We start from the raw sequence: 26,093 nt of genomic DNA on the forward strand, positions 1-26,093 counted from the left end.
GAACACAGTTTTACTAGGTTTACACAGTCACCACAGAAGTTTACTGAGAATGTACTATAGTATACAAACGCACGCGAACAGAATTCAGCTTTGCGCGAGTAACCATAGCAACAGCTGCTCGATCGTTATGTAAATCGGCTCTGTCGCTATGTAAATCGTCATACAAAATTACTGTCATGTTTTACACTTTATTACAGTGGTTTTACATCTCATAAATGTATAACAAAATCGCCTGTTTGTTGAAAACGTCTTTACGATAGTTTGACGATAGGGGCGCCAAAACAAACCTGGCTCCCAGAAAATTACTGACAGAAATTATTTTAAAGTCATTGAACAATTCGCACACTAACCAAAAACCATCTAAAACCAACAAACAGCCCAGGTTGGGTTTTTTTTGTTCTTTTTTTTTTTTTTTTTTTTTTACCACTGACATCAGAAAATATGTGATATCATACGCACTGCACAGTTTTGAGATGAATAGAGAGCCTCATATGGTTTCAGTGACCTTTCTGACGGTGCCTTCTGTTTGTGGGCAGTTAAAGGTTATTAATATTTCAAAGGTGAATGACGGGGGACTGAGGGTTGGAGTATTATCAAGTAGTTAGTCGCGCGGTTCAATGAAACATGCGCAAGGTGAACGGATCCAGTTGTTCTGAAAATTTGAATATGGCATAGGCCTATCGCATTGCCACATGGTGATGAATGAACGGGATATTTCTTAAAGTATTAGTATAAATACGCAGGCGCCATTTAATATCGGAACGCGGTGTGCTCAATTCGGTCCGTTTCACCTTCACGAGCGTATCAATAACACAATGAAGAAACAATTAAACTCACTCGATGATATATTTGTTCCAAAAATCCTCTTCAAAGCGTTTAATTGATTAATAAAAATTATTATCAAGGAAAAACGTTTTAATTGCACCAGCCAAAGCGTCACAGACACGTTTTAAACACATATAAAGTGTATTGTAGGCCAAGGTAAAATGATAAATATCACCAAAGCCATTTGTATATTAAATGCCTGAAAAATAATTGCGATCAAGGACTTTAAATGTGAACTGTCAGAAAGTCAAGTTTACAATGTCGCCATGGCCTCTGGTACCTGCGCTGCATGAACAGAGGATGCTCTCATTACAATCAGATCAAAAATAGCGCTGCACTTACAATTCTTTAATAAGCATTTTCTCCGGTGCTTTATGCCTTTCAGCGATTACGTCGTTTTGCACCTGGATGAATCCAAATTGGTGTCGAGTCCTGCGTTAGTCCCGGTGTCTCGGTCTACCCCACCTCACCCGCTTCTATGTCATTCTAGGGACCGTTTTTCTATTTCCCACAGATTCACTTCCTGATCATGGCCGAGGGGGGCGTTAACGACAACCCCTGATGCCGTGACATAGGAGTGATGTCGTCACAGAGGAGGGGGTAATCGTGGTCAGCTTTAATGTAAATATTATTTATTTATTTATTTTATTTTTTATAACTGGGACGACCGTTGATGGATGGTCTGACTTTGAAGTGGTCGCTTTAGTGATGTAACAGCTGGTGGTCGCATGTTTAGCCTATACCAGTCAAATTACAATCTGTCACAAATTATGTAACGATAAACTGGTGCAGTCTATTTATAGCACATCTGGAGACAGATCCCACCATCCGATTATTTTCATGTAGTTCTGATTTGCCCTCCACCGAAACATTTCTCAAAGCACAGACTGTGTCTTCCGTTCACACTGTTTATTTATAGTATTTCAAAACCTGATCCAGTGTATGCTATGTTTCTGCAATGGACTAGTAGCTAATCCTAATTGAGCATTTTAAAATCTGATTTATAATTTTAATAAGGAGTCAGATCATCATTCTCGTTTAATGTCATACATAGACTTTCAGCAAACCTTTTAATGCTAGTTAATTCTAGGGACCGTTGTGTGTGTGTGTGTGTGTGTGTGTGTGTGTGTGTGTGTGTGTTCTATCCCTTTAAGGACGCCCAAATATGATGATGATGAAGGGATAACGGCATGTAATTTTATTTATTCATTCATTTAGACTCATTTATAGAATTTGAGAAAAATATGAAGAGACTATAGAGAGACACATTTTATTTGTTTTATTTGAGACAAATAAAATATTTGCATTAAATAATTGCTCATTGTAGCCTACTAAAAAAATCTATATTACTTACTATCACTAATATGTTTTTTTTTTTTCACAAAACTATGCAGAATTTGTTTATTTGTTTCTGTTAAACACTGTCAATTAAATAATCACAATTAATCTCATGATTAAGGCAGGATGAAAAATATTCAGTGTTGGGGTAAGGCATACAATGGGATTGGATGTGAGGAAAGGCAAGGATAGAAAATGAGGACGGAGGAATCGGATGAAATATGGTTGAAAATAAGTCGGTCCGCTAAGATACCACATGTTTTCAACTGATCATCTAAGACAGGATAAGTCTGTTATACATGCTAAAATAACGCAGAAAAACAAACTAACAAACCATGTTCATTATTGTCTCAAATAAATGAAAGAGTTTTACATATTCCATTAAGATGTTGAAGATCGACCTGTTTTCAACGTTGAAAAGTCGTAATTAGACGTTGAAGATTTACATCTATTCAACATCTAATAGATGACTTTTTGCCAGCTGGGTTATACATTTGATTACTTGATCACTCGAGCGTCACTTCACAGCGTCATCAGCAGCGCTCAAAGGATCTGCCCTTATGTTGTATTAGTTTGGTTATTTAAGGAATTCATAATCAATAATAATAAAGCAAGGTACCCTGTTGAAATATGTGAGATGTGTGGTTTATATAAACTGCAAAGGTAAAGTATAAATTAAAATTATTGTGACCGATGTGACGGGAGAGGAGAATTTATACGTGCGTCACGTTTTGTCGATAAAAGCTCATGACTCCTCAGGAAGCCTCCTCATCCTCGATCCTCGCCTTCTCGCGGTGCAATTAGAGAATTGAGATGTCCTTCAAGATGGCTGAGCTCGATCGGTTTCCGGGTCATTGGATGGAGGATGGAGGAGCGAGGAGAGGCACCCTTGTCTGGTCCTTGTCGGCCTAATTATGTTGACCTGTTCCTCATGTGCTCTGCTCTCTTTATATTGAGCTCCTTCCCTCATGTGTTTGATGGTTTGTTGTTTTCATTGTGTGTAAAGATGTGCTGCCTGTCAGTCAGTGCTACATTTCATTTCTAAATTGCAAGTTGTAGTTTTGTATTTATTTCATTTTTTGTTTTTTCTTTTATTCTACTTAGTCAAGTTCAAAGTTTGCTTCACTTATCCCAAGTCTTGTTTTTTTATTTGATTGCTAATTAATCTTTTATTTATTTTCTCTCTGGTTCCCTTTAAGGTTGTTTTATTTCTTTTTGCAAGGTGCTAGCTCCAGTTATTTCGTTTCTTTATTTGGTTTTATCTAGTCTTATAGTTGTCAGTTTTGCTTTTATCTCTTGTTGTCTTGACGTGTGTGTCTTTGTTGGTTCCGGCCCTGCTTCCTGGTCGCCGACTCTCCTGTCCTGGCAGCCAGTCTAGTGCATAGTGCTGGTTACATCTCACTTATGCCAAGCCTCTGGTTCCTTAAAGGGGTGGTTCAGGATTTTGGACATCAGACCTCATTTCCAAGTTAGCCTGTGTGTTATTTATCAGTGGAGACAGTTTTCAAAAAATTTCACCCAGTCCTTCCAGTTGCATAGTTCGCCGGTGCTTGGCTAGCGCGAGTCAACGAACGGTAACTGCTAGCCTGCCATTAAAACAGTTTTACCCACTCCACAGTACACCAAAAGCAAATAAATTATAACGCCAGACTATCGCTGTAAATGTCTGTTGAGAGAATAATGTTAGAAATCAAACTACCCTTTCATCGCATTGCAATACTTATACTTTGTTCCCTGTATTTATTAGCACAGTCTACAGCAGCGGAGGAGTGATATTAAAGGTGGTATCATGATTTCAGGCCCAAAAATATTTTTATCACATTCATCTAATCTTTCATAACGATCCGCTAGCTGCCCGCCCCATAAGCATGCCGTCAAAAAAACGCGTCTCTGTAGGCAGCCTAGGCTCTGAGATCTGCACACAAAAACAAATGGTTTAGCCAAACAATCAAAACCAAAACAAATAGTGTTCTAACCAATCACCGACAGGCGGAGGGAGTTGTGAGGTTTTGTGCTCGTGCACGGCTGCACGCGAAGTCAGAGCTGAAGAAAAAGCTGGCCCAAAACCTCACAACACCCTCCCCCTGTCGGTGATTGGTTGGAACACTATTTGTTTTGGTTTTGGGTGTTTGGCTAAACCATTTGTTTTTGTGTGCAGATCTCAGAGCCTAGGCTGCCTACAGAGACGCATTTTTTGACGGCATGCTTATGGGGCGGGCAGCTAGCGGATCGTTAGGAAAGATTAGATGAATGTGATAAAAATATTTTTGGGCCTGAAATCACTGATACCACCTTTAAGTTACCTAAACGAGACTACTACTAGCTAGCTAGACATCCCGACTGTAGTGTGCTTCTGTTCTGTGTTTACTTTTCGGCGCAGTACTAACCGGAGCAAAGTAAAATTCCGCCGCTGCTGAGAAACTAGTTCCTGTAAATGTAATTCGATCATTGAGATGCAAGAGTAGTTTCTAACATTATTCTCTCAACAGACATTTACAGCGATAGTCTGGCGTTATAATTTATTTGCTTTTGGTGTACTGTGGAGTGGGTAAAACTGTTTTAATGGCAGGCTAGCAGTTACCGTTGACTCGCGCTTGCCTAGCACCGGCGAACTATGCAACTGGAAGGACTGGGTGAAATTTTTTGAAAACTGTCTCCACTGATAAATAACACCCAGGCTAACTTGGAAATGAGGTCCGATGTCCAAAATCCTGAACCACCCCTTTAAGGTTCCACCTTTGCCATAGAGCCTGGAGTTGTCTCATCCCTGACCAGCCTGTTCTCCTGCCCTAATCAGATTGCCTTTTTCATGTAACTATAAAGTAACACATTACTTTTAGATTTACAACATAATATAAGTTATTTTTTCAAATAAGTAACGCAAGTTACTTTGTTTTCCCATTTATTGACTGACAGCTCTCCTGTCCCCATGTTGAGAGAAATCGGTAATAAGGTTCAGAGGTGTTGTGTGTAAACATGATGGTTACTGTAGTTCTAGATTAAATGTGAGCATGCATTTACTCATCTCACTTGCTCAAAAACAGATTCAGTATTCCTTAAAATAAATTAAAACAGTCAATGCTAACTCAAAATATGACACAAACCTTCAATGCTTAAATATGTTGAACACAAATACACTTTTCCCCGGTTTCACAGACAAGACTTAAGCTAGTCCCAGACTAAATTGCATGTTTGAGCTGTTTCAATTGAGAGAAACTAGCACTGGCAAATCTTAAAATATGTCAGTGCAATTGTTTTGTCTCAAGATGCACACTACTAATGTTTTATTTCATAGACACTTTTATAAAAGTTACTAAAATGTCCTAATTGAACTAAGGCCTAATCCTGGCTTAGTCTAAGCCCTGTCTGTGAAACCGGGCCTTAATGTATTTAATCTCACTTTATTAACCAATGTCTTTGCTGCTGATTGTTTTATTGTTGAAGTAAGTGTTGAAAATCTTTTAACAATATTGTAACACTACTTTTAAAAGTAACTTTCCCCAACACTGAAACTAAAGCTGTTTTTTTTTCATCCCCCCACCCACCTTTTTCCACCTGTCAAACAAAAATATTTCCATCACAGAAAACAACCTTCTTAATTCTATTTATATATATATATAAAAAAAAAATTAATTTTACAGTACATCTATTATAATAGTATTAGTATATAATAGTATAATAATATTAAAATGTTTTCACTGTAAAATAGTAAATGGCACAAATGAAATAATTACAAATTTTATTGAATATAATCTTCAACATTAATGCCATATAGAACAATACATGAAGGTTTTTGAAAAAACAAACAAACAGCCACTGCAACACTGAAATGTAAGTTAATATAACACAACCTTTGCAAAGACTGCATTGTCCATACGGCCCGTTAAGAAATAAATACATTACACACAACACCAAAACATTTCCACAGAATCCTTTACTCCAGTCTTCCTGTCAGCTATCATCATCTATTGCACCGTAAACTGCACAAAAGGCACGTTTGTGAGTTAAGTTGTGCTTTCTACACGATATTTTACTTCAGAGGTCCAAGATAACTTGATCTAACGATCAGTGACACATAAATGACTCTCAACACACTATGAGAAATCATGGAATGTTAGTGAAAGAAAGACAGAAAAAGGGAATTATGGGTCATGAGGGTTTTTTTAAGGACATGTGTTAAAGTGCTGTTGTTGCCCTGACATCTGCGCCTCAGCTTTCAGCCATCACCTCGCAGATCATTAGCAGTTCAGTCCAGCCTCTTTTATGTATGCATCTCATGTGCATAGAGTACAAACTTAATACATAAATAGTGGCTTTCATAAAGTACCTATGATCAAAAGTGATCAAATCATTTTCATAAATACATTATTTCATAAAAAGGCACTTTGTGTATCATTATGAATGAAACATGTTCTTGAAAGTGGTTTTCAGTGAATGCAATTACATTACACCACTATTATTACAGTTAAAAATGTGGGGCTTTACTGGTTTACATTGAAATCTCAATACAGTGTAGGTTAGTTAAATGAATGGGGTGTTTGGCTGTGTTTCAGGGTGAAACAGCCAACTGGCATCCTTACGCCGTCTGTGCGGGCCAGGCTGGCCTCGGCCTTCCTCAAAAATGTCCAGTTGGCAGAAACAGTGTATATAAAAACCATATACTAATATGCCGTATACTGAAATGTCCCTAGTTTGCATTATGAAGAGACAGTCAGGGTTGAAACTTTTCCACATGTATAAATGCGTAATATAAAATATCTGAATTCAAATAAAATGGTGAAGAAGGGGGATGCCAATTTTCCCATGTTGCTTTCTGTCTCTCTCATTCCTCTTTTCATCCATTGAGATACTCAATAAGCCTCCAAGAAAGAGACGCACAATAGTGTTTAATCGTCACTGCGGGTGTGTGTTTTTATGTGGCTGTGATGATATTCTCATGCCTTTGTTTTTCCCTTTATCTGCTTCTTTTCTTTAGCTTTTTTACACAAATGCCTCTGGTACGTCAGTGCCGTTAATTTTCAGATAGATTTTAGCATTATTTTCTTTCTCCTTCCTCTTTTTGTGCAGAGTACTCCTGAAGTACAGCAGGTAGAGGGGTAACAAGAAGCCCATCATACTGAGAGCCAGCAGACCAACGTTCACCTACACCGGAAAAAAAAAAAGATAGAGAGGAGGTCAAAACATGCCTAACGGGCATTTAATCCATTTAGTATTACTAAAGCTCTCTCTTGTTTGTTTCATACCCAGAGCGGGTCTCCATTGAGGGGTCCCATCATGGCCATGAACAAAGGCTGCTGCAGCAGAGCGAACAGAGCGCTAACCAATGACTGCATTCCGGTCAGACTGCCAAACTGAGATGATGGGTACCTGCAGACACACAAATAGATTTTAATGCTGCTATTACTGCCAAAAGTAATGATCACAAGCAGAATATAATCATGTATTAAAGATAATGCTGATAAACTCACACAGCAGCGTAAAGTCCTCCGATGGCGGAGTGGATGAAGCCTCTGACGATGGTGTGAAGGACAAATGAGAGCATCTGGACAGAGATGACATGAGGTTAAATGACAAAATCAAACAGTATTAACTTGTTTATTTGATTGCTTCCTATGGTAAAATTGGCAGCTGACATGCTAGTAGTTTCATAATTGAGCCACTAGAGGGAGATGCTGTACAGCTAGTAATAGTAAGAGTAGTATGCTATTCCAAATTTGGTTGTATATCATGGCCACCAAAAAAAGTAATTAATTTCTAGCCACTAATTACATCTTCAACAGTTTAACTACTTACTTTACTAATTACTCTCTCATAAAAAGTTGCATTACTTATTACTAATTACTTTCTAAATCCCATATAAACTATATAAAAGAAAGATAAAGGTGTTATTTTAACTGATTTACAAATACTACATATTATATACTCCAGAATGCACATCATTTAAAAAATAGCATGTCAAAAACAGTGCATTTTGGAACAATAAATGATTCAACTAGTATTGTGCTACATTGTTGTCAACCTCATCATATTGCAGGATTTCTTCAGTAGAAAAGAAACATTTATTTTGCTTTATTAATTTAAATTTTGTGCAAATATCTTAACTACTGGCAGTCCAATCATTTAAGAGAAAGAGATATTATAAACTGCGGATGATGTTATGTCCAGTTTGTGCATCAAATTGCAATGGAATTGCATTGTGGGATATACTACTTCACACATTCTGCTTTTTTTGTGTTCAGCCCATTTTGGCAATGTGGGTTATTCTGGTATTCTGTACACATGCTGCAGAAATAGAGTAGTATGGTAGTATACTATTCTGAACACATCCTGTATCTTATTGTTGAATTGATACATTTATATGGACTATTCATAACACAAAGACACATAACACACACCTGAAGTGGGAGATTGGGAATTAGGCAGGTGACGCCAAAACCGACGAGGAGGATGTTGGTGAAGATAAAGGCACGTGTGGCATTGGTGACTTTCTGAATCTGTTTGTCTCTACGTTTGGGCTGGGGTTCGTCCCTGGAAACATGGAGTGAACAGAGACGCTTAAAACAGCTGTCACTGATTTTCTAGCATTTTGAGCTTCACACATTATTAGTCCATGTCTGAAGTTCACTAAGATGTGTTCTATAACCTACTTGTTGGGCTCTTTTTCATCGATTTCTCCATCATCGCATTCTTTCAGCTTCCAGTCCATGATTTGACCGATGACCGGCGTCGTCATCAAGCACAAGAGTTGCATCACTCCAAAAATTGAGGTGTAGAGGCTCACTGAGAGAACAAGAGAAGGAGAGATTATAACACTGTCTAATGGATAACGTCTGAGGTTGGTTAATAACTACTCTGGTTAACGGGAGTTTATGGCACTCTGCAGGCTTGCGTATGCATTTCGTCCCTGAGCACAGGTGGACAGGGAGTGGGTTACGCTTAAGGTGAGTACAGGAGAAGGTTAAATGTTAGAACAACAAGCTTAGGGAACTACATGCTCTACTGGTTTCTACAGCGCTACTGAGATTCTTACCCAGTTCCATTTTCTCAACTGCAAAAATAGTCAAATTTAAAAAATATATTAGAAGGCAATTAAAATTTCAAATCTGGCAGAAAAAAATAACTGATATGGTTTTAAAAATCTGTACTAGTAACACAAAAATACATATATTTTTATTTTTCCAGAAAGGATTTTTTTTTTTTTTTTTTTTGCTGCATTCACATTTCTGTATTATTGTAAATTTTGTTTGTTAGTTTTTTCAGAAAAGAAAAAAGTATTATCTTTTCTGTGGCATATTATACTATCAATAATTGTTATATTATAGGTTATAATTAAAACTAATTGTTTAGTCTTTTTTTCAGAAAAATCCAGAAAAAATTATTTGCTGCGCTCAAGATCTTAATTATCATAATGATTTTTTTTATTATTATTATTTATAATTATATAATAATTATTTATAATTATAATAATAATTTTACTGCAGTCACATAATTATTGTTTTTGTTATTACTGCATCAAACGTTACTGAATTATTGTACTTAGTAAAAAAATTGTTTGCTGTGTTCACATATCAGAATTACCCTAAATAAATGTATTTAGAAATATATGCAATATTTTTTTTTCCAGACATGCGCAAACATGCTTATCCACCTGTGTTAAGATCTCCTCCGCTGAGGGCCTCCAAGATGTTGTTCATGGCTCCCATGTAGAAGATGAGACGCAGCTGAGTCACACACATGGTCACCAGACTCAAAATGAACAGAGGGCTGAAAATACTCTTCATGAACGACTGAGCTGCAAGGAAGAAAAGGAAAACAGAGATAGTCAAAATTATTTGTTGACCTGTCGACCCATTTATTGAAACTTTGTATTTGTGTATTTGCGTATGTTTTTGGTCTTTTCTTGTGTCAGACTAGTTCAAACATTGTCACTTACTTTCCTCCTTGGTCTCACACTGCAGTTCCAGGTCCATGGTGGACAGACAAAGTTTCTGACCCTCTCTGGCAAGCTCTTTCTGTTTGTGAGTGTTATCCACGCTAAGACGCTTGCCCACTGTCGTCACTTGATTATAAAACTGCTTTCCTGTAATCTTATGGTCAAATCCCAGCCAACTGAACTTGATCTTGATACTGGATATACAGAAAAAAGAAAGTGAGATATTGTAGATGTTTGATGCATATGAAAGTGTGGGTTAGGGTTAGGGTTAGTATGTGTGTTTCTTACGTATAGTCCATGTCCTCGGGTCCAGGGAAAGGCTCCAGGGGCCAGTTGAAGAAGCAGTTGATGAAGACGAGTCCTGCACAGGCCGCCCAGACCACCAGAATCGTGATGAAGGTCACACCAATGTCATAGATCACCTGTTAAGAGAAACTCACAATGAACAAATCTTATCTAAGAACATAAAGTAAGATTACAATCATTTGTTTTCCCCCTGTTGTTTAATCTAACAGACCTTGACCCCAGGAAAGGTGACAGCTGAGGAAGCATACGAGCCGATCATGAGTGCGATGAAGGTGGCACGCAGGTCACCAAACATGTTGGGCAGCTGGAAGGAAACATGAACACAGATGAATAACATTTGGTTAAAAATAACTTTAGATAAGCAGACAGAGGACTACTTTGTGTATATATATATATATATATATATATATATATATATAAATAATTTATTAATTTAAAATGTATATAATTCTAAATATAAAAAACTTAAAATGTTAAAAAAATTTATATAAAATTATATAAAATTTAAATAATCCATAACAATCATGGCAAAAAAGAAAAGCATGTTTAGATCTATTTTTAATTTTTAATAAATAAATGTATATATATTTACATTAATTGTATTTGTAATCATAGTATTATATTTGTTTCATTTTTATTTTAAAGTTTTAATTATCAAAAAAATAACTTTATTTTATTAATATAATATAATATAAATAATCCATAACGATAGCAATATAAAAATCATATTCAGACTGTGGTTATTCAGAGCATCTTTTTACTGTGTGACTGCTATGAGAATAAAGACAATTGACCCACAGTCTTTCTCTAAAAATGGCAGGAAGCAAGGAGAGACAGCAAAAAATTACGGGCTTATGAAAGCACAAGTCAGTGAAAGCAGTTTCAGTTCCGAGGCACTGACTATAACAAGAGAATGAGGGTTGTGGGTTGAAAGAGAGGAAAGAGAAAAAGAGCAAGTGACAGAGGACTAGAAAACTAGAAGACTACGAGAACTATTAAGTGGCCCCAAATTATTTTGAACACTTAATCCACACTTCTTTCTTACTTCACTTACTTTCTGTTCCTCATTGTTAATAAAAGAGGAATAACTAGGTTAGTAAGAACTGAAGAATGATCCACCCAGTCTGAACCGGCTGAATCTGAGTCTCTTTTATGACTAATTGGAGGCCAAACTGGGGCAGCCAGCCCACAGTTATGCCTTGTTCCTGTGACAACAAGTGGATGAGCAACAGCGAGTGTCCTGTTATGTAAGAATGCGTTTGAATGTGAGTGATCAGCAGCTTTGTGATGGAAGAGTTGTGTTTTGTGAGAACAGAACTGGTCTGAAGATATTCTCCAAAATCAATTGTTATGCGACTTTGCCACTCCATGTACACTTCAAGCAGGCGACGCAACACGCCAAACAAGAACACTCTCATTATTGTCAACAAAATGTTTGCATTAAGCCATCAATGTAATGCAAGTATTTGGGGCAGGTGTTGTTTTAAAACTTTTTCATTTTGTGGACATTAAGAGGTGTGGCAAAAAGAACATTTTGGACTCTGGGTGTAAGTGTTTTTGTGAGTTCATGGTCATATAGTTCCTCTGAGCACATGATAACCGCAGGCTAATCTTACAGGGTCAGCACACTGAATCAGGAGTACTGTATGCTGCCATGGTGCCAGAGCGGTGACAAAAGCGAGTCAGCAGGAAAAACACTGAAGTAAGATGCACAAATGATTAACTTACTGCACCACGCTTGAGAGAAGCTCAAAAGATTGAGAAAAAAGAGACACATCGACTTCTAACTAGCCTGGATGTAGCAGGATTGAAGGGAACAAATGTTACAATTTCAAAATCAACCACTGAAAAAGCCACCTCTAATCTGAATATCAGATGGGACGTATCCCCCTCAATGTTTATGGCGGTTACAACCTGCTAATTAGCAAGCAACAAGCAAATTCAAACACATCAAAAGAGGTGGAAAAAATGAAGCACAAGTGTACATTCATGAATAAGTTAACACTCACCGTAAGTGAAGTGAAGGTCATACACATTCCCCCAAAGCCATTAAAGGTCAGAGCGATGAAAATCAGAACGGACAGTTCTAGAAAAAACAAGCAGGTGTTAACTGTTCCTAGTGGAAAATTGACATATTGCTATTTGTTTCAATAAGTATGAAGACTTAAATTCATACTGAATTGCATATAGGACATTCTTACCATTTGGGTTGCTGGCTCCATAAGCGATCATTAGGCATGAGAGGGCAAAGCAGGCACTGGAAAGGAGGATTTGACACTCAGAGGTCAATTAATCATGGAAAATTTTCTGGTCATTCATCTGTATTGTGATGTGACCTTAGGATACACACTTACCATATTACACAGTGCAAAAGATTTATATATTAATCCAAAAATTGGATTGTTATAGGAATGATATTGGAAATTAAGCACATGCCGTCTACCTTCCAAGCAGGCGGAGTTTGCGTGGGCCGTATTTGTCCATGACGATTCCGAGCGGGAGTGTGATGGCGCTGAGGAGGAAGGAGCCCACGGTGAAGGCCAGATTCAGCATCTCATCCTGTTCTTTACAGATGAGCCAGCCGTTCATCCTCAGGTGTTCCTCAGGATGTTTCAGAGGGACCATCTCCACCCCTCCCGGCTGGAACTCGTCATAATCAAACTCTGCATCATTCGACAGTGATGAAGGCACAGCTGGTAACGAGAAGTTTGCCTTTGAGCTGTTTCCTGTAAGAAAGAAGAAGAAGAGGAGAGGTATAAGAGGCTAATGGTGACCCATGTAACTTATTACCTGCAGCTACCATGTTCCAAAAACCAGCTCACTGCTAATGTGACCTGAAATACAACCCGCTGGAGTTTCACTCCTCATCAGGTCACCATTTCTGCTAAATCATGGGGATAAAGAGAGAGAGTGAGAAAACTCAGATGTTGGTGTAAAAACTGGTCACGTGTGTCCCTGCTGTTAGCCCTATGCTGTGACGTAAGCATCAGGTACTTGTAATTCTGGTTGCTGTCCAACCACGCAGATGCCGCACGTGCAGACTTCTATACCTCTCGATAGTTCCTTGAAGTTCATGACTGGGGTTTATGCAATCTTCAGCCTTTTGTTAACACCATGGGTGGAACGGTCCATGAATTAAAGTTACAGAAGGTAAGGACACTCCAATAATGCCTCAAGACTTGGAATTGTCTGTTGATGTAAAAGTTCTACAGCAACAAGAACACTGGAAGCCTGAGGAAAGTTCGTTCACTCATGTCGTTCCAAACGATACAATAAAAGTCAATAGGCTCCAATATTGTTTGGACCCTAACATTCTTCAAAATATCTTTATTTCGTGTTAACTAGGGGAAAAGTCATAGGGGTTTGAAATGACATGAGGAAAAGCAAATGATCACAACATTTTCATTTTTGGGTGAACTATCTCTTTAACATGCTTAATGAAAATGGTGTCTATATGGACAAAATGTACTTCATATGTTTGTACTTCAAATGATTTACTTATGATAATGTTCCTACCAGGTTTTCTATCATTGGAAAATGTTTGCTTATGACAAGCTTGGCTAGACCAGTATAAATCAACCTGGAATTACATCTGGTCTAAACTGGTCTTTTCAGCTGTTCTCCAGAGTGTCTGAGATAAACCTTTACCCAGCAGTAAAATGCTTGGAATGAGGAATCACCATTCTGTGGTCTCAATAAAACCTGAGATAAGGGCTGGGAAAGATAGAGAGGAGAAAGCTCAACATTTGCTCTTCCTTTATCTTTGATCTGCTGCAGGAACAATGTTAATAATCGTCCTTTTGGACTATTGTACAAACCTGTTCGACATTATCTCACCACGCATATATATATATATATATATATATATATATATATATATATATATATATATATATATAAACTACTGATACTGAACCAGGTAACACACAATTAATAGCTGCTGGTTCACTGGAGACATATAAAGTAGATAATCAGACATGACCTTATACTAGTCGTTTTTTCCATCTTAACTGCTGATGAGTGATAAATGAATGTTTCTCTGAAAAACACAAAATGTGGTAACAAAGTACACTTTTGAGACATGTGAGTTAATTAGACAAAACCTGTCTTTCAAAACTTTAAGATATCACAATGGCATTCACAACTAACAGGGAATTTCCATAAAACTTTGGCTAATGTTCTGACAAGGTTCTCTTAACATTATGGACAAATGTTCCTCCAGTAATGTTAACGGAACATACGTTCAAAGTTATCTGGTCTTTAATAACATGTTCAGAGAACATAAAAAAAAAAGTTTTCATAATTTAATGAGAACGTTATAAAAACGTCCGTAGAATTTTTTTTTTGTTAGGTGGGTTATTGGTGTCGGAACAGTTACTTTGCTATAATCGGCCACTCAATTGTGCCAGTGTCATCCTGATGATACACGTGTCCTCCCTCCACAACAAAGGAGGAGGTTTCCAACTCCAAGCATGTCCTAGAACTCAGTGCAGAATGTTCTGACGTGTTTGGCACCTGGTCGTGAACTTTCTCATGCCACACAGGAAGGGTTGGGTTTTACCTCCACTGCTAGGAAACTGAGGCTTGCTCTGGCTTCTTTCCTAAACCATGCTAATGTGTGTGTTAAAGATGCACCAAACATGGTGTATGTAGGCCACATTAATGTGCAAATGGCTGCATATTGCAGGACACACCCGGGGAGATAGCAGTCACAAAGAAAAATCTGATCTGAAAATCTGAATATGATTTTTCATCTGATCCTTGACCTTTTTTCTGATGGGCTGACAGCCATGTGATGCATTTGTGAGTCTGAGTGTCACATAAAAATCCAAATTCGGTGTGTTTTTTTATAAAAAAAATCTTTAAAATGTCCTAAAACTTTGGAAATGGCGAAGTACTGACACTAAACACATTCCTACAGGAACGTAGACATTTTAACATATTAATACAATGATTTGGGGAAAGATTAGGGAGTGAAAACAAGGAGGGGTTGTTCTTTTCATTCATAGCCATTAGTTTGGTGGCCAGATCTGATAAAATGTAAGGACCAGACAGTACAAATTGTCTCTAACCTCGTTTCAGAGAAAGCTTGAATGTGATAAAGAACTGTTATCATGCCAACTTCAAAGTTTACATGATTGGAAATCAAAGTTAGTGTACTAAACCACATGCTTCGCATCCTTCAAAATGGTCAAAAAGAATGAATGCTGACTAATGCCTCATGACACTGTCCTTTGAGTCTTATCTGTGGACTTTAAGATTGCTGAATACAGTCTTGTGCACTGACGATTTTCGCTGAGACAGTCTTATTATGCCACAATAATGTGACTGACCGAAAGGACAGGCAATAAGCTGAGTAATGTCAAAAAACAGGAACTTCTATGACAGCAGCAAAAAGAAACGATAAGCACTTTCCCATGCAAAAAAAAAAAATTCCTGCCAAGCAGACAGACAGACAGACAGACACGTAAGATGCCCACCACTCCACCCAGAAGAAGTGGTATTCCTAGATCTACCCAAACGATAAGCCTCCTACGGTTTCCTTCACAAACAACTCTTTTTCTCGTCTTCTGCCCCTCCTCTACCCCTTTTCTTCTTGTCTGCCTGGGAATTTCAAACTAGCTTTTGTGGTTAAATAGGTTTCAATGTCCTCATGTTCTATTAAATCTAGTCCAAAGTGGTTGAGAAAGAACAAGACAGTGATAAAAGGGTCATCAGCATACACACTACACAGTAAGACCAAAACATGTTCTGTGAAGCAAATCAATACCAAAACCAGTTCAATCAATCAATTATGAGCCAACCAGTAGGTCTGAGGTGAACTGACTGAAAAGATAAACATTTTAATTTACATCAAACAGGTTGTAGGCCTCTCGATTTAAAGGTGCACTTGATTAGGTCAGGGTCCCTGTGGAAAATCCTTCTACATTCCAGTGTTTTACTGAGCAACCATGACTATACCAGCTGATTTAATGTAAGTCTGTGGTAGTGTCTGTGATTGTGAGGCTCCTTTGGGAAGATGTCATTCTTCCTCCTTAGAGAAATTAAGCACAAAAGTGTTTTTGTAGAGCGCAATCAGTTACACCACATAAAACGCTACTGTCATGACGGATTACACAATACACGTGACTTTAAAAGTAGGATCCTGCAAGTACTATCAGACACAGTGTGTGTGAGCTTTCAAGATCAGATTGGAATAATGGAATTTGCCAATATGCATACTGACCGTTAGACAAAACACAATCAGGCATTAGCCTACTTTAAATTATTTTATAGATAGGATCACAAGCTTGACTTGCAGCGCATGTGAACTAGGCTTGGGCGGTATTGGAATTTTGATACCGTCAAACCTCCTCCCTATTTTACCGGGGTATACGGTATTACCGTGACTAATTAAAAATTATGACATAATGGGCTCAGATGGCGTCACCAAACTGTTGGCTTGTGCCTACACCGTTCAGAAACTGAATGCCAGATAAAAAAAAAAAGAAAAAATAAAATAAAATCAAGCCGTGCACGTTGTGTCTGAGTCCGGCCGACGGCATTAACTGTTATTATGAGCCGGAGCCCACCATTATTCAACATAATATCTGTGTGCGTGCAACAAGCAAGAAGTGCCTTTGTAATCCGTTGACGCGTGTCCATTGATTTTTATTAATAAATCTTTTCTGCAAAGATGGAAGTTGACGATCGCCATCTCTGTAGTGAACGCGCCTATAGAGAGAAATGCACATCATTGATCAATCAGATTTATTTTCGTTTTGAATTGTTTCGTTTAAAGAAATTGACGATCGCCATCTCCATAGTGAACGATAGAGAGAAATGCACATCATGGATTACAGAGAGTAGGCTAGTCTATTTCTTTTCGTTTTGTATGGTTTCGTTTACTGAAATTGATGATCGCATCTCTGTATGAACGCGCCTAGAGAGAAATGCACATCATGGATTAAATAATCAGAGTGGACTCTTTCTTTTCGTTTTGAATTGTTTCGTTTAAAGAAATTGACGATCGGCATGCACATCATGGATTAATCAGAGAGTAGCCTACCCTATATTTCTTTTCGTTTTGAATTGTTTTGTTTAAAGAAATTGACGATCGCCATCTCTGAGTTTCGGTTAATTTATGAGATTTCAATTTCAAGTGACCGTGGCATGCCAGCGCCCATCATGTCATGATTATATTAAATCCAGGCAATTTGGTTGATGAAAATTTTATTAAAATTAAGATACAATTTATACAAAACGAAATTCGTTTTAAAGAGGCCTTTTACAAAACGAAATTTATTGAAGTGGTCAAATCGTCTGACTCCCGATGCATCCCATCTTATTTGTGCTGTTCACTTTTCATAATCAACAACGATGGAAAAAATAACATTATAATATTTTAACAAATACGAAACTTAATGCGCTTATTTAATGAACTCGAGAACAAAATGCATCCTGGCAGTAGTGAGTGGGTGGTAGTTTCGGAGATGCGACATTAGGTTAGAGGTGTTTACATCTCTCGCGGTCACCTTTTTATGGCACAATTTACAAATTGCCTCGTCAGTATTTACCGCCTCTCCCTTCTCATTTGGCTGGAACCAGAAATATTACCAAACTGCAACCACACAAGCATTTTTAGGCAATAAATAAATTATATATATTATAGGCTATATAAGTGCCGGTAATGACGGTATTGAAACTGATACCGGTGCTATTTTAAGATCCCGCGGTATCCGATATTACCGTAATACCGCCCAACCCTAATGTGAACTAAATGTTCCTCAATGACTCTTCTAAATTGCTGCACAGATTTCTTGAGTTCTTGTTCTTGATGTGTCATTCCTTCTTCAGAGCAGTGTATTTGTTTCTGGGTTACGTCAAACACCCTTACATAAAATAAACTCATTCTTTGTGGTTCTGAAAAGGTTCTGTGGCCTCAGATTGGTAAACCCTTTTTGAATCTGGGTGGAAGAGTGACTCTTACCTGGTTCCATGCAGAGGTATGAATAGAAGCCTTCAGACTTCAGCATGATGAGTAAGGAACCCCAGCCCAGCAGAACAGCGGAGAAGAGCAAATTTTCAATAATGGCCGTTACCGCCATCCACCAGCGGCGGGCAAATGCTGTGGCTAGAGTGGGTGCCATGGCTGCAGGGAGAAGGAAAGCAGACAGATAAGAGGAAAAGGGTGGTTGACAGTGTCTGGTGGGATGAGACCTCACAATCTGTGGATGAAGAAGAGAGAGAGAAGAGTGTTTTAATGGAATGATCATGTTTACATGTGAGGATGCTGTTATAAATAAGTCTGCATTTTTATAGGGTAACACTTTAGAATACTGTTCCCTTCATTAATGAATAAATACACAGCAACAAATGAGTAACGCATTATTAAGATTCTAGTTATTACTATTAACTAACAAGAAACTCTGATTAACAAATTAGTAAGTAATAGTGATCAGTTGAATGTGGTAGCTAATCAGTACTATTTTTCATACCTCCCAGAGAGGGTTCGTAATTAACACGAATAATGCATAATTTATAATAAAAGGAAACGGTAACCCACTTCGTAAGGACTCGAGTGTAGTTTTTTAGTTTTTGATCTCTTATTAAAATGTGTAAATGATCAATTGAAACCGCTTCAGAGACTCACACCTTTGTTATGTATATCTTTTTCAAAATCACTCAGCTGGCTATTTTGCATTACAGTGCAAGGATAGTGAAAGGGAGGGGTGCCAAAACTTACAAATTCACATTACAACAGACCCCAACACAATGTTTCGATGCAAAATGACAAAACAGATAGCTATAGCAAAAGTAGCCTAAATTGAATTTTATGACTTGTAGGCCTAGGCCTATATCAAACGCATTATTATTCAAAGGTCATCACTATTTGTAACGCAACCGAAAAATAACTGATTTTGTGTGTGGAAGAATAATCCTAAACCCTATGGTGCTTTTCTGTAGGCTAGGCTACTTTAGTTTTTTTTTTTTTTTTTTTTTTTTTTTTTTTTTAACTTCACCGGAATGGTACGAAACTTGGAAAAGGTTTCGGCACTTGCTACTTGAACACACACACAAAAAAAAATCATGAACATGATTCGAAAAGGTTAAATGGTCCTGAAAAAAATAGTCACACTTGTGCTCCTCGGAAATGAATGGGAGACGCATATCATCTAGTGAAATTTATCTTTTGGTACTGCGGCCAAACAAAATCTTACTGAAAGCTAATTTTTTTAGATTTCAAGCTCAAATTTGGAACACAACTTGTTTAGATGTATGCCTTTGATTTTCTTGCAGTTTTAGAGTAAAATTTGTTTTTGAAAATATAGATTTAATACATAAATTAAAAATAGTATTTTTGTGCATTTTTCAGAACAATAAACGTAAATTTTTTTAACTTTTTTAGGTTCACTTTTTTAAACTTTGTTTCACTTCAGCAATAATTTACCATGTGTCGTATTTAAAAAGACATAAAACTTAAATCTGTGGTTTAAAACATTCAAGATTTACGACAGTTTAAGTTGGAAATTTAGTTTTCAGGTCTAGGCCTATGCTCAAAACGTGAATAAATAGATTATAACTACTGCGTAAATATAATGTAGTACCATAAAATCCGCTAAAAATATAAACTATTAAATAAAAAAAAAACATTATCAAACTAAATATAGAAGGCTACATTCCTTTCACTGGTTTAAAATGTAACAACCCAACTAGTCATATACTGCATTTGTTCAAAATAAAATATTATAATATAAATACAAAATATATAAAATAAAGAACACATACCTTTGAGAGAAAGGCAAACTAGTTCTGTAGCCTTTTAGTGCAGCGTGATCTCCCTCTTGATGCCTTTGCTCTCGCTTCCCCCCTCTCTCTCGTTCTCCTGCAGTTACGGGCACTTTCTGAGAATTTGTTTCAGGGCAACTGTCGAATTTATAGCTGTTACATGTGGGAAAGCATCAGATCGTTTCTATTGGCTGCATCGGGAGGCTGAGTATAACTGTCAGCCAATCAGCTGCGAGTCTCACGCTGCACTGGAAAATCACGGGCCGTCCACAGGTGATCCTACAGATGTGCGTTTGAAGGAGCGAGTGATTTAGGTTTGACGTGGTGTAGGAAGTAGTTTTTTAGATTTGACGCCTCAGTAAACGTTGGATCCTTTTATCATAAATGCTGAAATCAATTTTTTTCGACTGAGTTCATTGATTATAGAGTATTTCCTAAACGGCAGATTAGACCTAACAGCAGGGAAGTGAAATATGAAGGTGAGTGGAGATGAATCAATCTCTGATTAGCAGTTACAGCTATTCAGGTAATTATTCTACATAAAACTATGTATATAACGTACAGTAATTATGAACTTGTTTTTCTGTCACTGTGAGGAGAAGAGGTGATAGCCTATGAAGAATTGCAAAATGTAGCCTAGATAAGACTGCAAAAACAAAGAAACAACGTGTTATCTTCAGAAGTCAACAAAAACAGCTCGAAGTGTCTGAAATACACGATACTGTTTCACTCACAAACCACATCTACTGGAAAAATAAAATGGTAACGTTAGCCCTTCCAACGGCTCTGCTTTAGCCTAACCGACCAGCCATAGCTACAAATCCGTCAAGCCATAGCTACAATACTTTTTTTTTTTTTTTTTTGCCAGAAATATGCGGTTTATTGTTTTGTTCGTGTCATAAACATCAGTACACTCCCGGTCACCCGGGTTACAGGAGATACCGGGTGTTAATCAGACTGTTATCCTCGAAACACGTCGCCCTCGTGTTATTTGCCAGAATAGAGTTCCCTTAAATCCGCACTGACAGGCACAAAGCAGTGACTGGGTATTACTCATAGGTATTACATTCAATCGACTTAAAAGCCTTGATACAAACATGAAACTATTCTCTACAAACGACCTATCAGACTGCTGCAGGAACATAAGTCTGGCGTTTTCGATTAAATCATTGCGTAACAAAATTTTATTGATGACCCTAATCAGCAAGACTATATCAGTATGACTGATAGCTGCCTGTCAGACACACACACGCACACACACACACACACACACACACACACACACACACACACACACATTAAGCATGTTATACAGTCTGTTAACCGTTTACAGCAGGATATATTTAAATAAATAAGCTATTAAAATTAATATATTTTCCTGAACTGTGGCACATTATTCACTTAAAACAACCAATGATTAATGGAAGAGAAACAATGTGTCAATGAGCTTGTTTATTTGACTGAGCTTTGCATTCTTTCCTATTGTGAGCTAATGGCCTGTCTCAAGTATGTGATCAATGCCTCTCCTGCTTTATCACTGTGAAGAGTAAACGCTTGATCATGGGGTTCAGCATATTATCTTTGCCAAACAAAGCATAGTTTTGATTGGAAATTGGAACCATTCACAGATGTTGACTAGAAGTTACTTAAAGACTAAAGTCAAATGTTTACTGACAAGGTTCACTTCTTTGCATCATAATCTTCAACTGGGCACAGGTTGCTTAAAGCCTACGTGATAAACTACATTCATTTGAGAGTTCCAAGCTTTGAGCTCAAAATGAGCACATCAAACGAACCAAGAGGAACAAAAACAACTGCTCACCCAGTTATATAAGCTCCAATCAGCTCACACTTGTTTTTCACTTTAACACCATCGTCTGTGATTTCAGTTCCTTCTCACATTGGCCTAAAGGAGCCTTGTGCAATTCAGGATTTTTCTTTTCCTTTAACATCAGTAACAATAAGGTAGATCTTTATTCTAAGAACTTCAAATGAAACTGAAAGCAAATGCTCATTAACATAATCTTTGCCCCAGGGTGTTTTAAAAGGACATTCTCTCACTAGGTGGTCTTGCAGTAAGTTTCACATTTGAATGTTGATAGTGGTTTTATTTTGATTTGGTTGTAACTTCAGAATTACACATAAGTAGGCTATTTAACTTTTTTCTTTTAATGTACACTACCGTTCAAAAGTTTTGGGTCAGTATAGATTTTGAAAATAATTCTATTCAGCAAGGGCTCATTAAATTGATCAAAAGTGAATCATTTTCATTACAAAATGTTGTTCTTTTGAACCCTCTATTCATTTAAACAATCCTGGAAAAATGTTTCAAGGTTTCCACAAAATATTAAGCTGCACAACTGTTTTCAAAATGTTTCTTGAGCACCAAATCAGCATATTAAAATGATTTCTGAAGGATCAGGTGACACTGAAGACTGGAGTAATGATGCTGAAAATTCAGCTTTACCATCAAAGGAATAAATCAAATTTTAAAATGTATTCAAATAGAAAACAGTGATTTTAAATTGTAATATTTTACAATATTTCTGTTTTAATGTATTTTTGATCAAATAAATGCAGACTTGGTGAGCATGAGAGACTCAAAATCATTTAAAAAAATCACACTGGCCCCTAAACTTTTGAATGGTACAGTGTTAGAAATAAATCAGTTGAAATATATGTCCACCGAAAGATCACCATATCAGTCTGAGCATGAATGTTGTGACCAGTAACCAGAGGATGCTTAAACCTCTCTTCACAGTGCCACCACCTGGAAAAGAAGAACCACAAACATCACATCACTAAACAGTGAGTGAGTCCACTTTTATGAAATAAAGTAAAAGCATAACAGACTAAGCCAATAAACGCCTAAAGCTGAAGCTCACCTGATCGAGGTTTGATGGTAAATGTTGTTTCCATTCCAGCACGGATGTGGTTGGCAACGTGACAGTGCAGAAGCCACGTTCCATTGACCTCTGCCACCATCTCCAACGTCTGAAATGCTCCTGGGATCAGGTCATACACATCAGTACGGTGAGCCTGATCTGTCTGAAAAAGCAGTTTAAGTCATTAAAATGGTTGGGTTTCACGAGTTCACACGTACATATAATCAGATAAAGAATATGCATATTTGGGTATTTGGTGTGCTGTCCGAGGGGAGGGCTCCAAGCTCGGAATTTGGCCCAAACCCAGAGTACTCCCCCCATATCCAGTTAAGAGAGAGGAGTTGGGGTGTTGAAAGAATGCTGGAAAAACTAGTGTGTGTCAGAGGTGAGTCGGCTATATACTGTATATGAATACTGTATATATATATATATATATATATTTATTTATTTGTGTATATATATATATATATGTATATAGGCCTCCTCTTGTGCCGATTGGGTCGATTATCGGAACATGCTCCTCCCGAACTTTGTTAATAAAACATCATTTAGTGTATGAAAACTGCAGAACACACTGCTGTAATATCATTGAAAAATCATTTATTCTATTGCATCTGATTGTGAATATAATTGCATATATAATAGTTGTTAAGCTCATTGCTGCACCTTGTATGTGAAGGTCTCAGAATGAAAATGGACGGTGTGTATGTCCACTTCATTGCCCATCCCAAACAGATACCAGACCACCCTGTCGCCCTCCACCATTTCCAGGCCATGAAGGTTTGCATAGAGCTTCCCATTGATCCCTGTCAATAGTGACGGAAAAAAACATGCAGTCTGGAATCATGTAATTCTCTGAGACAAAATGAGAATTACTTATAGTGATTATTTTTCCTTTGATGTCTGTCATTTATCTACTTATTTATTCTCTGATGTGGAACAGGGATCGTGAATCCCATACAATTCATCCATCATATACCAAGCAATGCCTTCTAGTGGTCATAATTTGACTTTTGTAGCATTTTACATCAAAATGCATTATTAGGGTTGAGTTGCATTTACTTGTGACCTCTCACCATACATCTTGTTGCTTTTCTGAAACTCTGCATCTCTCAGAAGAGGTTCTGCGCTGTTGTAGTAGGACTGAATGTTTTCTTCCAGGTACCAGGATTTATTCTCATCAAACACCATAAAGAGGAGAGCAAATTCTCTATCCACATCAGTTCTCTGTCTGGCCTGGTTCAGTACACCTCTCCTGCAGATTACTAATGGCCCAATCAGACCACTTGCTGTGTCCTTTAACATATGACAAAAGCCACACACACACAAAAACTATAACCATAATATTGTTATTATATTATTGTTCAGAATTAATCTTTTAGAATTCCTGGCTGAATGTAGTAGTAGTAATTGTTGTTGTTTTCGTCGTCACAGTCAAAAGCCAAAATAAATTGAACAACAGCAATATTTTAGTAACACTTAAAATATTAAATAAAATAAGGTTTAATCTGTTAACATGTAACATGAAGTAACAATGAAAAATACAGTATATTCCATACAGTATAATAATTCTATAAAAGCATTTATTAATCTTACCCATACATTGTTAAAACCAAAAGTTGTATCTCTTAATATTACTTAATGAAGCTGAGGTACAGTTGTATTTTTTTTTGTATTAAATAATGTTAACAAAGATTAATAAAATAAATTTAATAAATGCATTGCTCATTGTTAATTCATGTTTAATTAATGCATTAACTAATGTTAACTAATATGACCTTATTGTAAGGTGTTACCAATATTTTTATATTATTGTTGTTCAGAATTAATCCATTTTAATTCCTGACTGAATGTAAATAATAATAATAATAATAATTAAGGAATTAAAACCGTTTCCGATACTAAGAGCTTTACCTTAACAAAGTCCACAGCTGAGCGGTAGGCAAAAGCAATGCAGTTTGGATCAGACACGCCTGGGCCGGATTTCTCTGGAATCATCCACTGGTACTGAGTCTTATTTCCTGCAGTAAAGAGTTTCATTTGCATTCACAACAGGAATGTGTCACATGTATAATGAGGGAAACCTAGCAGATCTCTATTTAAAGTCCGATGATGTTCAAAACACATTTTATGAAATCCCTGAAGGTGTCTTTGTATACATTTTACAGTTGAAATATGGAGGCAAATGGTGGGATTTTCATCTTCCTCTACCTGGCATGACAGCTTCAGGTTTAGAAGTAGAGGTTCTGACTCCATGTGCTTGTATTGAGTAAGGATGACTAGCTTTATTCATGAATGTGATCAGCAAAATCTGGCCAACTTCAGCTCTAATTACAGGACCTATAAAACACATACAGATTTTCATTAATTTATTAATTCAAATGAAAAAAACAAAACTGATGTTCAAAATATTTTAAAATAAAGGTGGATCGAAATTGTGATTATAAGTCACCAAAAATCTCCAAGTGTTTCTCTTGAGGCTGCCTCAGTTTTATTGTCCTGAAGGTGGCGTCGGTGTATTCTCTATACACTACTTTCTTATACCTGGAGCCCAGTCTGTTCTTTCCGGTCCCCACATACAAACTGCCAGGACTGAGACAAGAATCTGGTTACCAAAGCCATTCAAACGCTGCAACATCAACAAAAGTTGTAGAACATACATCTACCTTTTCTCCTCAGTCGTGTTGAAGTTCTGCAATTCCCAGGTACGATCAGGTGAGTAGTCCCACTGCCTCTCTTCAGCACAGATGAAATACTCCACTATCTGAGACCTTAATACTGAGGGATTCTTATTCCCTGACCCCTTCACTTTATACAGCTGTCTCATCCCACCAACATAGTGATCAGAGACCAGACAGCTCACCTCAAATTCACCTGCAATCACAAGGAAAAGGTTTATAATATATATCATATATACATCATTACTCCAGTCTTTAGGGTCACATGATCCTTCAGAAATCATTCTAATATGTTGATTTGGTGCTCGTATTATTATCAAAAGTACAAACAGCTGTACTGCTTCATGTTTTTGTGGGAAC

General features: G+C 37.2%; 2 protein-coding genes across 3 annotated transcripts in view; both read right to left on the bottom strand.

The window, feature by feature from the left end:
• Positions 1–5,888: 5,888 nt before the first annotated feature.
• Positions 5,889–20,292, bottom strand: slc43a2b (solute carrier family 43 member 2b). 2 transcript variants are annotated; one of them, XM_081354779.1, is made up of 14 exons: positions 20,171–20,292; positions 18,372–18,609; positions 12,846–13,128; positions 12,604–12,659; positions 12,412–12,488; positions 10,614–10,706; positions 10,385–10,518; positions 10,097–10,290; positions 9,812–9,955; positions 8,811–8,943; positions 8,559–8,691; positions 7,632–7,705; positions 7,407–7,530; positions 5,889–7,305 (listed from the first exon to the last, which is right to left on the bottom strand). In XM_081354779.1, exons 2-14 carry the CDS (start codon positions 18,529–18,531, stop codon positions 7,144–7,146), a joined length of 1,767 nt encoding a protein of 588 aa, XP_081210905.1. In that variant the 5' UTR covers positions 18,532–18,609; positions 20,171–20,292; the 3' UTR covers positions 5,889–7,143. The 2 variants fall into 2 exon arrangements, with proteins under 2 accessions (XP_081210905.1, XP_081210906.1); XM_081354780.1 differs by having other exon boundaries at positions 18,372–18,533; positions 20,171–20,291.
• A 2,571-nt stretch (positions 20,293–22,863) lies between these two features.
• The window catches only part of hephl1b (hephaestin-like 1b), a gene marked incomplete at both ends in the record, with an annotated part of 29,441 nt that continues 26,211 nt past the window's right edge, over positions 22,864–26,093 (bottom strand). The window contains 8 exons of the mRNA XM_081353890.1: positions 22,864–22,940; positions 23,056–23,218; positions 23,722–23,861; positions 24,132–24,351; positions 24,970–25,076; positions 25,267–25,395; positions 25,508–25,647; positions 25,722–25,929. Coding sequence (XP_081210016.1) covers positions 22,864–22,940; positions 23,056–23,218; positions 23,722–23,861; positions 24,132–24,351; positions 24,970–25,076; positions 25,267–25,395; positions 25,508–25,647; positions 25,722–25,929 — 1,184 coding nt within the window. The remainder of the gene's footprint in view (positions 22,941–23,055; positions 23,219–23,721; positions 23,862–24,131; positions 24,352–24,969; positions 25,077–25,266; positions 25,396–25,507; positions 25,648–25,721; positions 25,930–26,093) is intronic.

The sequence above is a fragment of the Scardinius erythrophthalmus genome (genome assembly GCF_964197995.2).
Source record: "Scardinius erythrophthalmus genome assembly, chromosome: 23".
Lineage (NCBI taxonomy): Eukaryota > Metazoa > Chordata > Actinopteri > Cypriniformes > Leuciscidae > Scardinius > Scardinius erythrophthalmus.

Coding starts and splice junctions, on each gene's coding strand:
- slc43a2b (XM_081354779.1), bottom strand. CDS start 18,531: ATGGCACCCACTCTAGCCACAGCATTTGCCCGCCGCTGGTGGATGGCG. Junction 13,129..18,371: donor ATACCTCTGCATGGAACCAG/GTAAGAGTCACT, acceptor TCTTTCTTACAG/GAAACAGCTCAAAGGCAAAC. Junction 7,706..8,558: donor TTCCCAATCTCCCACTTCAG/GTGTGTGTTATG, acceptor ATCTCTGTCCAG/ATGCTCTCATTTGTCCTTCA.